The sequence below is a fragment of the Notamacropus eugenii genome, chromosome 2, assembly GCF_028372415.1.
Source record: "Notamacropus eugenii isolate mMacEug1 chromosome 2, mMacEug1.pri_v2, whole genome shotgun sequence".
Classification (NCBI taxonomy): Eukaryota; Metazoa; Chordata; class Mammalia; order Diprotodontia; family Macropodidae; genus Notamacropus; species Notamacropus eugenii.
Genome location: NC_092873.1, coordinates 51,264,063 through 51,277,280, shown reverse-complemented (window position 1 = coordinate 51,277,280; position 13,218 = coordinate 51,264,063). Strand labels below are relative to the sequence as shown.

At 48.7% G+C, this 13,218-nt stretch overlaps 1 protein-coding gene and 1 long non-coding RNA gene across 2 annotated transcripts; one reads left to right on the top strand and one right to left on the bottom strand.

Annotated features, from left to right (window-relative positions):
* Window positions 1–1,122: 1,122 nt before the first annotated feature.
* Window positions 1,123–4,622, bottom strand: HSPB1 (heat shock protein family B (small) member 1). The gene is made up of 3 exons (XM_072640265.1): window positions 3,728–4,622; window positions 2,486–2,549; window positions 1,123–1,483 (listed from the first exon to the last, which is right to left on the bottom strand). The coding sequence occupies exons 1-3, from the start codon at window positions 4,128–4,130 to the stop codon at window positions 1,294–1,296; spliced, it is 657 nt and encodes a 218-aa protein (XP_072496366.1). The 5' UTR covers window positions 4,131–4,622; the 3' UTR covers window positions 1,123–1,293.
* On the top strand, window positions 2,742–12,915 carry LOC140525157 (uncharacterized). The gene is made up of 3 exons (XR_011973945.1): window positions 2,742–3,383; window positions 7,325–7,447; window positions 12,828–12,915. It is a non-coding gene; the product is annotated as an uncharacterized lncRNA (long non-coding RNA).
* Window positions 12,916–13,218: the final 303 nt, after the last annotated feature.

The following is a 13,218-nucleotide window of genomic DNA, read 5'->3' as shown; positions in this document are numbered from 1 at the left end:
CCCTTAGAAGAAACTCTTTAGTCACTGGCCACCTGTACTCAGGAAGTTGAGAGATAATGTAGCAAGCGGACTTGGTCTGGGCTCAGAAATTATCTTCCCCCACTCCTAACCAGACTCCACCTGGGTCAATTGTTATCATTGTTGATCTTTGTAGGGCACTTCCAGTGTGAAGATTCTCTTTATCAATACTGATTGACAACTTGTATGCAACTGATAGCTTTAAGGATAGTTCTAAGAATTCAAGTGGCTTACCCAGGTCCACAGAGTCCAGTGTATCAGAGGGAGATCTTGAACCCAGGTCTTCCTAACTCTGAGGCCAGCTTGCTACTCATTAGGCCATACTACCTTTCATCTGGGTCATTAACCCACCAACTTTTAAAAACCCCTTGGGAGCAGATGTTATTAGATGAACTTTCACTTTGAGGCTCCTTCAGAGCCCTTCACATACCTTTTTCCCCAGGGGCCCCACCAAAGTATCACAGTCACTCTCTTCTCATCCTCTGTAGCCTCCTAATGAGGGTGTAACAGACACCTTATAGTCCATCTTGGACGGTTGGGCTGGAAAACCATTGACTCTAGAACTGGAGACTTCTTGCTATGGTCTTCATAATGGAAATGTCATTACTGAAGATCCATCACCATGAAACTTTGCCTTTCTGCTCTAAGGCCCATGGTATGTTCCCATTCATCTGATCTCCAGCTGAAACCTCTCCATATTTCTTCCCTTTAATAGAACATGAACACCTTGAGAGCAAGACTTGTCTTACTTTTCTCTTTGTCTCTCTCATGCTTTTTCATTCACCCATTTGATAAAACCTTTAAAGAAGCAGAAGGCTCCACCCAGTCACCAGCTGCCCTAAACCTACCATATCCCACTCCCCCTTTTCACCATGTTTACAATCCAGACCAGTAACTCCCTAGAAACCATAGCAAATAAAATATAAGCTCTTTGAGGGGAGAACTGATTTGTTTTTGTTTTCATACTTCTAACCCCTTATGTAGTTCTTGGTGCATAGTAGGTGCTTAATATATACTTGTTCAATTGAACTGAATTGGTAAGCACCAACCAGTCTGCCTCAGTTTCCTTAGCTCCCCCCAGCAGTAACTCAGTCAGTTCTATCATTATGGTTTTTTTTTTTCAGCTTTATTTAGGAAACACAGTAAATGTTCCAGTATAAAATAGCAAGGAAGCAGGGAGGTAGAGGTAGAGAGCAAGTAGACTGACAGGTATGCTTCAAGGCATCAGTCCAGGAGAGAAGGAAGGACACCCACTGGACTCAGGGCCTGGGGTCTCTACTTGGCAGCTGCCCCTTCTGACTTCTTGTCCTCAGCACCTCCGATCTCAGCACGGGATTCAAAGGTGACCGGGATGGTGACTTCTGCAGACTGGATGGCAGGCTTTGGAAGAGGGGCTTCCACAGACAGTGTCCCATCGGGGGACAGGGAAGACACAACCAAAGTGGCATCTACACCAGGGGGCAGGCTGAAGAGAGAAAGACAGAGAGGTCTGAGGTGCAAGGCCTGTGTTAGGTATGCCAGGACTGTCTGTCAGAAGCTGAAGGGGGCAGGGGCCATGTCTTTTCTCAACTTTATATCTCCTCTAGTCCTGACTGAGTGTTTTGTATATCATAGACATTTAGAGGGTTAGAGACTGGATTTGGGATTTCCTTGATATAGGAACTTCTGGGTAAAGAAACACCTAATAATTTAGGCTGACCCCTTCTCTGAACCTTAAAGTTTTAGAGTTACCTAATACATTGAGAAATTAAGTGATTTACCCAGGGTCACATAGCCAGCATGTGTTGGAGGAGGGGTTCTTTCTGGCTTCAAGGTTTGCTCTCTGTCAGGTAGGACACGCTGCCTCTCTAGACTCTTAATATATGGAGCTTTTTGGGGGGGAGGGGCGTGGTTGTTGCCCCTGAGCCCTTAGCCCTAGCACTGAACTGCTCTAGTCACCAACAATAAGCCCTCAATCTTGACATCTGTGTGCCCATCTCTAGCAATAAACCTCCATTCCTGTCATAGGGATCCATTTATACTCATACAGATCATAGTTTTACAGCTAAAAGGGACTTTTCAGGGATTCTAGCCCACTCACCTCTTCTTAAAGTTCATGAAACAAAGGTTCAAGTCAAATAATTTTGGGGGGGTCATCTAGCTAACAAGTGGCAAAAGTGAGATTTGAATTCAGGTCTTTCTGACCTCCAAGTTCACCACCAGGCTTTCCTTCTATTCTTGGGTCAAGAAGCAAACTTCCTTCTGCTTGTACAGGAGAACAAAGGACTGGGCACACACTGAGACTTCAGACCCAGACAATTGCTACCAGATCCTGCCGTCTGTCTGGAGTGGGTCTGTGTGGGGGGTGAGGTGGGGGGGTGGGGGGGTGGATACAGGAGGGGTAAGTAGGCATGGAGGGAATACAAGGGGCTATGACTGAGAATTGGAGACCTCTCTCCAAGGGCCAGCCCCCTCTCCCAATACTCACGTGTATTTCCTAGTAAAACATCTGGAGATGAATCCATGCTCATCTTGTCTTTCCTCATGTTTGCCTGGGGGAGATGGGAGAGAAACAAATGAAGACTGGGGGCCTCTGGGAGACACACATTAATACCATCCACCCTCCCCCCAGCTGTTCTCTCAGAATTCCATTAGAGACCATTATTTAATAGAAGAGGAAATAGAAGCCCAGGGAAAGGAAATGACTCTTTCCAAGATTACACAGTAAATGGCAGAGCCAGACTTTTGAACTCTGAACCTCTGACTGAAGATGCAGTGGTTTTCCATAATCCTTTGTGATTTCCCTTCTCTTGAGTGAGTTCTTGTGGGAGAGGGGATATGGGAAACCTCCACATTTAGTGCACTGTCCTGAAGTGGTAGAGGTAGGTGTGGCCATCCAAGTGCCAGGGAGCTTTTTGAAGAGGGGCATGAAGCTTTCTCTGAAGTCCTCAGTAAAGGGCTGGAAGCAGCCCCAGCCTCTAAGGCTGAGAGGTGGGAGTTGGGCATGGGAGCTTAAATGGCTCCATGGCTCTGGACAGACAGGATCAGAAGGTTCCAAAGGTAGGAAGATGGCTGAGCACAGAGGCAAAGTGGGGTTTCACCTTCCCTTGTATCTCCAGTTCTCAGTACGGTGTCTGGGACACAGTAGGCACTTTTCTACTAATGTTTAACGTGGAAAGAATGACAATCTGCCAAAGGAATGGGGCTCAGCCCTGTAGGGGGCCTAGGGGTGGAGTTTGGGTCTGGTATTTGGGGGGAAAGGTTTCTGAGCCAAGTCCCATCTAGGTTCCTTCCTCCCTCATGTGCAGCAGCAATAAACATGTTTTCTCTCTGCAAGTCCAGGCTGGGAGAGAGAACAGCGTGTGCCAACTTTCTTCAGGATGAAGGTATGAGGGAAGGATGCTAGGAGGAGCCTCTGACTAAGGCCCTCTGATTAACCCATCACCTCCTGCCCCAGGATGAGAACCCCTGGCCCAGGGTCTGGGGTATCCAGCCCCTCATGCCCTGCCCTATCCCAAGACAGCCAGGAGCTGATAGCATGTTCAATGTTCTCCCTCTGAAGGCCCAGGAGGAATGCCTGTTCTGCCCCCCAACTCTCCCTTCCCCTTGGCCCATAGCCAGGACTAACATTCCCCTACCCCTGCCCCCCCAAACTGGGCTGCCCTGGGTAGACAATAAAGTTCAGGGGCAATATGGAGAAATGGGACAAGGGGCTGGGATGTCTACTCACCAGTGATTTCTACCACGCCATCCTTGGTCTTCACAGTCAGCTCCTCAGGGGCAAAGTGGTTGACATCCAGGGTTACTCGCCAACGGTCAGCTGTCTGCTGGATCTCTGACATCCCTCGGCTCAGCTGCCTGCTGAGTGCTCTGCTAAAGGCCTGGCCGGCAGCGGGTGGGGGTGCCAGGGGCCCAGCAGCAGCAGCAGCGGGAACCTGCTCGGCCACAGGGCTGGGCAGCAGCCGGACATAGCCTGGCCAACTGGTGTGGCTGGGCCATTGATACCAGTCTTCTGGAAGGCGGGGCAGTCCAAAGGACTGGTCGAAGAGGCGGCTGCCGGCTGGGTACCAATCCCTGAAGGGGTCCCAGCTGGGGTTTCGCAGAAAGGTGAAGGGAACTCGTCTCTCAGTCATGCTGAATTCTTAGTGTTGGGTGGGTAATGCTCAGGACCTACAACTCTCCCCTGGAGCTCTGGGACTGAGTGTCTAGGCTGGGCTGGCCCCGGTTATAAAGAGCCAGAGCCAGTTATTTTTAGAAGACTGTCTCAAGACTCTATTAATGGTAATTACACTGGGGCAGAAAGCCTGGGGGGGCGGGAGCAGGGGGGCCGGGCTAGGACAACGTCCACCCCCTTAGATTCCTTGGGGAGGGAGAGAGAAAAGGAAAAGAGGGAGGGAGAACAAGCCCAAGCCCTGCCCCAGACCTCGAACCTTCACTCATCTTTCTGGAAAATGAAGGAAGAAAGAGGGGAAGGTGGTGAGAGACTGAGGGACGAGGGGGATGGGGGGTGGAGAAGAGAATCTCCTTCATCATCCCCCCTTTCTTATGTACTTGGGCCAAGACTGCCCAGGGTACAGAGAGTACGACTTTAGCTGGGTGTCCCAGGGAACAAGGTGTGACTGGATTGCCCCTCTCCCTATCTATGACACCCCCTCAAAGAGATGCCTCTCCCCATTGCCCAGAAAGGGTTGCAACTTTGCCAAGGACACACAGAACAGGGCCTTGAACCAGCAAACTTGTAGGTTCATGAAGTTTAGAGCTGGAAGAGCCCTTAAAGCCCTTGCTCCCATTTTGCTGATGAGGAAGCTGAAACTCTAGGAGTCAGCTACTCCCCTAAGGTCATCTATTGTACATTTTCAAAAGCAGAACCATGTTACTCCTAACTCTAAGCATTCACCCTGACAAGAGGATACTTGGGGAGGAGGGCAGTACAAAGCTGACCCTACAGCTAGGGGCTGGGGGTGGGGAGTGAGAAAGACATAGGACTGTCTTATTGGTACAATATCTTGAAAAATCTCAGCTTTAGGTCTCAAATGCTTTTTTCTATTCTCCCCTCCCCCTCCCTTTCTCTGCAAGGGTATTTCCTCTCCTGTCTCTCCTCTGCACTCATGTCCTGACCCTGTCCATCTCCTGTCCTTAGCCCCCACGCCAGGGGGGTCCTTTGCCCAGGCTTGAGTTAGCTCTTAGCTAGGGCTGTCTCTGTGATATAACCCTAATTCCCAACAACAGGCACACACACGTTGATCTCCCACTTCACAGGGAGGTTGGGAAACTGGGGACCCCCAAGATCTATTCTTGGGGCAGTTATTTGTGAAGCATAGCAAACATCCCAGTATAAAATAGCTTGAAGAGGTGGGGCAGGGACTGGGACTCTATCAAAGAGACACTGAGGATACATCACCCTCTTCATCTTCCAGGCTGGGTAGCACAAAGTCTTCTGTCTTTCAAAACCTTAATTTGTCCTCTGTGGACACTATAGAAAGAACTCTTTAAAACCTGATGTTCAGATCTCACCTCTGAAACAATACCTGTGTAACCCTGGGCAAGTCATTCACCGCCTCAGACCTCAGTTTCCTCATTTGTAAAACAGACAGACAGCCTCTGAAGTCACTTTCATTACTTAAGCTAAGCTGCTGTGAAGGGCTCCAGTCTGCCCCACCCCCTAACTCTTTGGGGTCTCAGTTTCCTCATATCTAAAATGAGGGGTTTGAACTAAATGACCTCAGAAGTCCCCTCCAGCTAGTTACGATTCTATGATCTGGTGACCTCTAAGCTCTATGTGAGATCTAAATCTTTGTTTCTATTACTCATCAGTGTCTCCCCACCCCCATCCCACCCCTAGGTCAAGGAGAACTGGAGAAATAGAATGAGTGAGCTCAAGCCCGTAAAAGGCTCCAAGCTCAGAGATGAGACAGATGATTGAAACCCACACCAGGTCCGTTCCCAAGGGGGCTGGGTCAAGGCTGGTGAGATCACACCTATAAAGTGCTTTGAGCAATCTGGAAGAAAGAGAGCCGAAGAGTTGAAAATATACACAGCTCACCCTGCCCTCATCTCCCCGCTGCCCCACAGTTTCCAATTTAGGAAAACAAGGCTAATCCAAAGAGATAGAACAAAATAATCCAAGCAGGATTCTTCTATCTGAATTGTTCCCACTGACTCTCTCCTCCCACCAACAGGTTACTCCAGCCAGGGGCAGGGCTGGGCTCAGCATCAGACCCGGTTAAGTTGAAGGGGTAGAAGAGGTGAGCCCTGGAATCTTTAAACAATGGATGAATATGTTTGTGGATGCCTTCATGTTTCCATTGGGCAACCTCCTCTTCTCCTGCTTTCTCTTTTCCCCAATCCTCTAGGGATGGGAAATAGTAGGGATGGAGGGCTGAGGAATTCTGATCTGCTTCTATGCAGCTTGACTCTTGGTCCTCCCAAGCCCCACCCAACCATGTTTTCTGAAAAATAGGTGAGATCAGAAACCACAAGGAATGTCAATCTTCCCTGTTCACCTAGTCCTTGGGTGGGGTCTGGGAGTCTCTCCTCATTGGGAGGAGGAAGCTTTGAGGAGTTAGAATCTCAAAGTCTTTTATAACTCTTGACAAATGCCAGCTGTGTTCTGTGGGTGTGGGCTCCAAACAACTTGACAGGTTAAATCTCCTTTCATCATCCCCTCCCCTTGTACTTTAGAACTGTCCCCACCCTTAGAAAGGTCTGGAAACCAGGGGAAGGTCACACAGCTGTCAGTGGTGAAACTGGGATTTAAAACAAGAGTCTGTATCCCTGAATCTGTCTCTCCTTTCTCCCATCCGTCCCATCCCTGCATACTCACGCCCTCTCCCCACAACCTCCTTGAATCAGTGATATCTTAACCAAAGACAGATTTGTTCCAATCACTTCCTAAATCCCTGGTTATAGTAGGTGAGTTCTTCCTTGAGAATTCTCCTTGGTCAGTACTCACTGCTCTCTGCCATCAAGAATAAGACACAAAGTGTAGCCAGGTTCTAGACGTGGGCTGCAGCCCAAGAGGGAGAGAGTAAAAAGGACATTTAGAGAAAGGGAGAAGGGCCATTAAAGAGAAAACTATGACTAAAAAGAGGAAGGATATCTCAGGCAGCCAAGGGGATCAGCTCAGAACTAGAACCTTGAGGAAGTAAAGCCATAGGGAACAAGCACTGGGGTCATGCTCAACTCTGAGGAGTGAACTTGGAGGGACATGAATCTCCAAGGCCAGCTACCCTTTGTATCTGCCTGCCATGGAACAGTCTGTCCATATACCATGAAGTCATCAGTCCAACCAGCTTAGAGTCATCTGCTCCAACCTCTCATTTTACAGAGGAAGAAACTGAGGTCAAGAGGAAGAAAGGAACTTGCCCAAGGTCACACTGTGACAATGACAGAATTGGGAAGAAAGCTCCGGTAGCAGCAGCAAGGGTGTTGGACCAGGAGGGAGAAGTGGGTAGGTATTTCAGCTCTGTCATTTACTAACTGTATGCTCCTGGGTAAATCACTTCCCCTCACCAGTGCAATGAACAGTTTAGACTAGGTTAAACTCTAAGCTGATCTGACTGATGTGATGACTTCCCAGCTCTAAATTCTCTGATCCTATAAGCCTAGATTTGCTTTTCCTACTCTATCAGGCCCTGGGGGTGGGAGGGTAGCACTCAAGACAAGAATACAAGGACTGAGCAGGCAGCAAACAACTCCCATGGCAGAACTTGGTGGTCCCCATTCCCCACCTAGCCCAGGGCTTGGTCTCTCATCTTAAACCTCCTGATGTATCTCCCTGCCCTGCTTCATCCTTCTGAGTCCTTTTCACATCCTTATCTCCTTTTAGAGACTGGGCTGCTCTAAGATGAAAAGTGTTCTGGGCAGAGAAGGTGCTGGGCATGTTTGGAATAGACTCAGGAGGGTTACACGACTTTCCTAAGGTTACACAGTAGTAAACAGCCTATCTGAGCCTCAGTTTCTTCAACTCAAAAATGGGATACTAGTAGCACTGCTTACCTAGGGTTGCTGTGAGACTCAAGAGTTCATAAAGAATCAATGTTAACAGTGTCTACTATTACTATTATTATCAATTATTAGCAGTTTGGAGGATTGGGTAGAGAGCTGGCCTAGGGACCAGGAAGATCTGGATTCATATCTTCCCTCTAACACATCCTGGCTGTGTGACCCTGAGCAAGTTATTTAATCTCTAGGAAACCAAGACTATATATTTTAAAGAAGGTGGTGTTCTGCATTGGTGGAGAGACTTTCTTCACCTGGGAGTTCCCCAGGTGAAGCTCTCCAATGAAATTACAGGGCCAGTCTCTATCACATGATGATTATAATATATTTTATAGGAGAGAGCCCTCAATTGGGAGTCAGGAGACTAATGCATGAGTTCCAGCTTTGTCACTAATACCACAACCATACTGTGGGACCCTGAGTAGGTCACTTGCTCTCTCTTGGTCCCAGTATCTAGCTCTACTCTAAGTTCAAAGCTCTCTTTGAAGTCAATTACATTTTTCCCAACATCAAGTTGCCTTATGTAAACTGAGGAGATTGGACTAAATGATCTCTAAGACCTCTTGATTGGGCTGAAACATTCTACTATGTAGAGGCAGTGTGGTGCAGTGGAGAGCAAGCATAGGCTTTTGGAAACGGAGGACTTGGGTTCCAATTCCACTTCTGACCCTTTCCCTGAGTGACCTGGGCACATAAGTCCCCTGTTTTGGGCCTCAGTTCCCTCATCTGTAAAATGCTGGACTTGGTCTAGAAGACCTCAGGACTCTGGCTTTCTGATCCTAATATCTCCAAGGAAGAAGAGATCTTAAAACTGTGGTTTTCAAAAAATTATTTTGTTTTGTTTTTGAGAAAAAGGCAGCTCAGCTCTAAAGGATTTCCTTAGGAAAACAAAGGCACAGTCACCCTACCACCTACTACTGGGCTGGGGAGGGCAGTGGGGAAGAAGCGTGCAGATTGGATCACTTGGTCGGGGAGGCTGTACCAACCCCCACCCCTGACTAGAGTGGGTGTGAGTAGGGAGGAGAATTGGGGGGGGGGGGCAGGAAACGAATATTTCAAATTGTCCCTGATGACCCCAGAAGGTTTAGGAGAAACTACTGTGTCCACAGTCAAGGTCCCTGGGGCCAGGCCCCATTATGCCTTCTCCTGCAGGATAAGAATTATTGATCTGATGGTAATATTGTCGTGCCGGCTCCCCCCTCCCCGCCCCCCCCCCGCCATTTTATGAGTGGCAGGTGATCCAAATACTAACGACAATTTCTGTGTGAGAAGCGTTGCCAAGAACATCGCAGGGGACCCAAGAAAGGCAGTGGGCTGAGCCACAATTGAGGAGTGGGCCTTCGTGGGTCTAAAGTCGCTTCCAGTTCTATGTCTGAGATCCTCGGGCCCTGTAACAAGCTCGGGGCTGCCCAGGCACCCAGCGCTCCAGAGGAAGCACCCACCTGCTGGAGATTTACAAAGACTGAGAGATGGTGACCAAGGGTCCAGCAGGGGAAGATGGCATATACCCTGAGGGAGGGCCCACATGAGTCATGAATCCATCCAAGGGAAAAAAAAACCCTCTTCTCCACGTCTGCAGGTCCGGCAGGGGTCCGGCAGGGGCCCCGCAGTACCGTGAGTCAGATCCAGAGCCCGATCCTCTACCCCGCCTCCCGGACTTCATTTCTTCCCCTTGGCCCAGTTCAGGGAGGGGCCGGCAGGAGTTGGGTGGGGCGGGGCTGAACCTTGGGTCCCCAAAGCCCTAGGTGGGGAGACAGACACCGGAGGGGGCAGTAGGGCGGGGCGGTTTCCTGAAGGCAGCTTCGAGAAATCTCTTCTTCGTCTCTGCCCCTCCCCCGGCCCAAAGGAGAGGGTTTTCCTCCTTGGCTGGCCAAGTAGAACCCTGCTCCTGTCTCTGGGGACCATCGCGGGGGCTGCTTTGCGGGTGAGTCGGAGTAGCCTCCACCCCCATCATACTACCTGGTGCAGGGGTCAGACGGAACGCTGGAAGTGGCCTCAACCCGCACTCAGTTTCCCCATCCGGAAAGCAAGGAGGTTGGACGAGAGGAGCTTTAAGACCTCTTACTGGCTTTGTCATTTTTGTCACTGGATGGATCCTTTTCCCTACCCACTCCCCCCAACCTGCTGACTCACGTTGCATCAAATATTAAAGAAGGGGGTGGGGCAAGATTGGGAATAGTGGGGCCAGCAATTTATGTAGTTGCTCATGAAGACCTTGAGGGCTGGATCCTGCCCAGCCTAGGGCAAAACTTCCCCTCCCCCAGACTTTGAAGATGAAAGGCAGAAGGGAGATAATGTAGTTCATTCCCTACTCAATCAATATGCATTTATTTGGGAGATGGGAAGACAAAAATTATAAGTTGAACCTTGGTCTGACTGAGGTCGTATAGCGTAGCATTCATTAGACTTTTCCATTACACTACACACAATTGAGTCTTATCCCCAGCGCTGAGCTTCCTTTCCTGAAATCCAGTTCTCCATCCCTGACACTGAGCCTCCCTTCGTGAAATGATCTCACATCCCAGACATGGCACCCTTATCGCTGATCTTGAGCCTTCATCCCCAACAATGGGCACCCTCTCTGGCATTAAGTTTTATGATTCTTGACACTGAGCCCCCACATTCGGTACTGACTCCGGGTTTTCACGTTCAGCAGGGAGCCCCTGTGCCTCTCATCGAGCTCCCCATCTGTATATTTAATCTGCCTCAGGGACTTGAAAAATTTCATACTCTTTTCCTTGGAGCCATTGAGGAAACAGAAGAAATCTCCACGCACATTTTCAAAGTCTCTGGCCCTTGGGCATGTCTCAACTCTTAAATGTAATTGGCTGTTGGGGCCACTGCAGCTGTGCACACTCAGCACAACCCTGACCTTCTCCAGCCCTATCCCAAGTCAGCACCTGAAGTCCTTGCTGCCTCCTCCTGTTAGAACTTGGCATCGTCAGCCTCTTCCTAGTCATTGTTCTCCCTTTGGACGCCACTTACTGCCGGCATCATCTCTAGAAGCTGCCATCCAAGAAGGTAATCTGTGCTCCTCAGCCCTCCCCTTCTTCAGCCTGATCTGCGCTTCCACCACTCTTGCTGCTGATCCTGGAACAACTGACCAATCCCAGCAGTCAGGGAGGTAACAATACACAGCATTCTGTTGCCTAGCAATGGTGGATACTCCTTGACTACTGTGGGAAGATGGGGAAGGGAGATGAAGAAATTGATATATGTGAGGCAGTGTAAGTAAATAGGGAAAGGAGCAGATCCAGTCTGGGGGGCTGAATGGCTCTCTCAGAGAATAATCTAAGGGACGGGGAAGCTGCCTTGGTTCTTTGTTTTAAGAAGGTAGTAGGGATTCCTCATCCCCGTTCCCTAATGGAAAGAGGACATTTCAAACCACTTTTCATTAAGCAATGGGGGACTCAAGAAGCCCAATAAACATCTAAGTACCGTCCCAACCCTGGACATAGGGTATCCCCCTTCCCCATTCCCTGGGCACAGCCTCCAGGTTTGATTATGAGAGCCATCAGATAATTTCTCCATGTCCACAGGCTGTGAGGTCAAGGAGCCTGTGAGTCCTCTGAGAATCCTTTTTCTTCCCTTGGAAAATCTCCCTCTCCCCATTCCACCCACACCCTGTTGTCTAAGGGTAGATGGCTGAACTAGACTCCTGGGGGCCATGCACGTGTGACCTTCCCCATGAGGAGTTTTCTGATCCCTACACTTCTAAGAGCCCTCTAGATTCTGAAATTGTTGTAGTTTCTGATCTGTCCATAGTGATTGATAATGATCAATACTGATCCCTTTAGTAAAATATTGTCTGTATAAGCTCCTTAAGGACAGGAACTGGTTTTTTTGTTTTTTTCTGTCTCTGATTTGCTGGATGCAGGGAACTCCAGGGAGGAAACTCCTTTCTTCTGCAATGTACAATCTTAAAGAGCCACCTCAGAAATAGAGGTTAAATGACTTGTCCAGGGTCATACAGTCAAGGTCAGCTACCATCCCTTTGCCTCTGGGTATGTGTGAGAAGTAGGGGATTGAATTCGTGTTTTCCTAAACTCCAAGGCCAGCTTGCTCTCCATTGGGCCATACTTCCTTTAATGTAGTAGGTGCTTAATAAATGTTTGTTGAATTGAATTGAAATCAAAGAGAGTAAGGCAAACCCTGTGCAGCTGCTTTCCCCATTCAGAGACACTATTATTATTATTACTGATGCCAGATTCTACTATTAGAAATTCATTCCTTTGGATTGAACATTACCCTCTCTAGGTTCCATATCTCATACTTCAGAGGGAATGAAATGATAGGACTAGGTGTGTCTTCAGGAACTCAGAATTCTTCTCTTCCTTCAAGACTTAGCTTGAGCCTCAACTTCTCCAGGAAGCCTTTCTTGCTTTTCCCAACTGCTAGAGTCACCCTGCCCCAACTACCTAGTATTTGTCTGTATTTATTCTCTTTATATTTGTTCTGGTTATACTTATACATCCACTTGCCATCTTCCTCCCATCTCTACACACACACTAGGACAGAAGCTCCTTAAGTGTCTGTATTTTTTTTTTTTTACATTTTTTTGTGTCTCCAGTGCCTAGCACTGTGCTTGACCCACAGGGAGAATATAAATGCTTGGTGATTAATCAGCAAAGTGAGGGGATTGGATTCAAGGATCTCTAATGTTCCTTCTGGAACTGACATTCTATAACAAAGTTGCTAAAAAAAAAATCCCCCTTTAAAAAAAGAAAATAAAAAGTCAGCCCCCATGTACAGGGGAACAACTGAACGCTCAGGCCACATGACCGGGACAGTGTATACTTTGTGTTTTATTGTTTTCCAACCATCTCAAGGAAACTACACCTCGACTCAGGGTCAGAAAGAAATAAAAGAAAAATGGAAGGGCAAACCAGGCTGAATCCGATGTCAAAGATTATCGAGGCGGAAGAGCGTCCTGGCCTACCTGAGGGGACAGGGCTCGGGCTTGTTCTCCATTCTGTGGGGCAGCTCACCCCTTCTCCCTCCCCCTGATGGAGACTGACTGGACTGAGGAAGACTTGGTGATATCCCTGATGCACAGCTCCTGGGAATGGGGTGGGGATTAGAAGGGATGAGGGAGTTCTGGGGGAATCGAGGAGGAACAGGGCGTGGTGGGGTCCCTAAAGGTCCCTAAAGCCCTACGGCATGAGAATTGTCCTTTGCCAGGGCCAGAGCTATGTGTGCCTGGGCCAGGGGTGGTGAGGG

Bases quoted from the DNA above. Each gene is read 5' to 3' on its own strand.
- HSPB1 (XM_072640265.1), bottom strand. From the start codon at position 4,130: ATGACTGAGAGACGAGTTCCCTTCACCTTTCTGCGAAACCCCAGCTGG. The intron at 2,550-3,727 runs GTGAGTAGACAT...CATCTCCCCCAG, and splicing joins TGGCGTGGTAGAAATCACTG to GCAAACATGAGGAAAGACAA. The intron at 1,484-2,485 runs GTGAGTATTGGG...TTCTCTCTTCAG, and splicing joins TGTTTTACTAGGAAATACAC to CCTGCCCCCTGGTGTAGATG.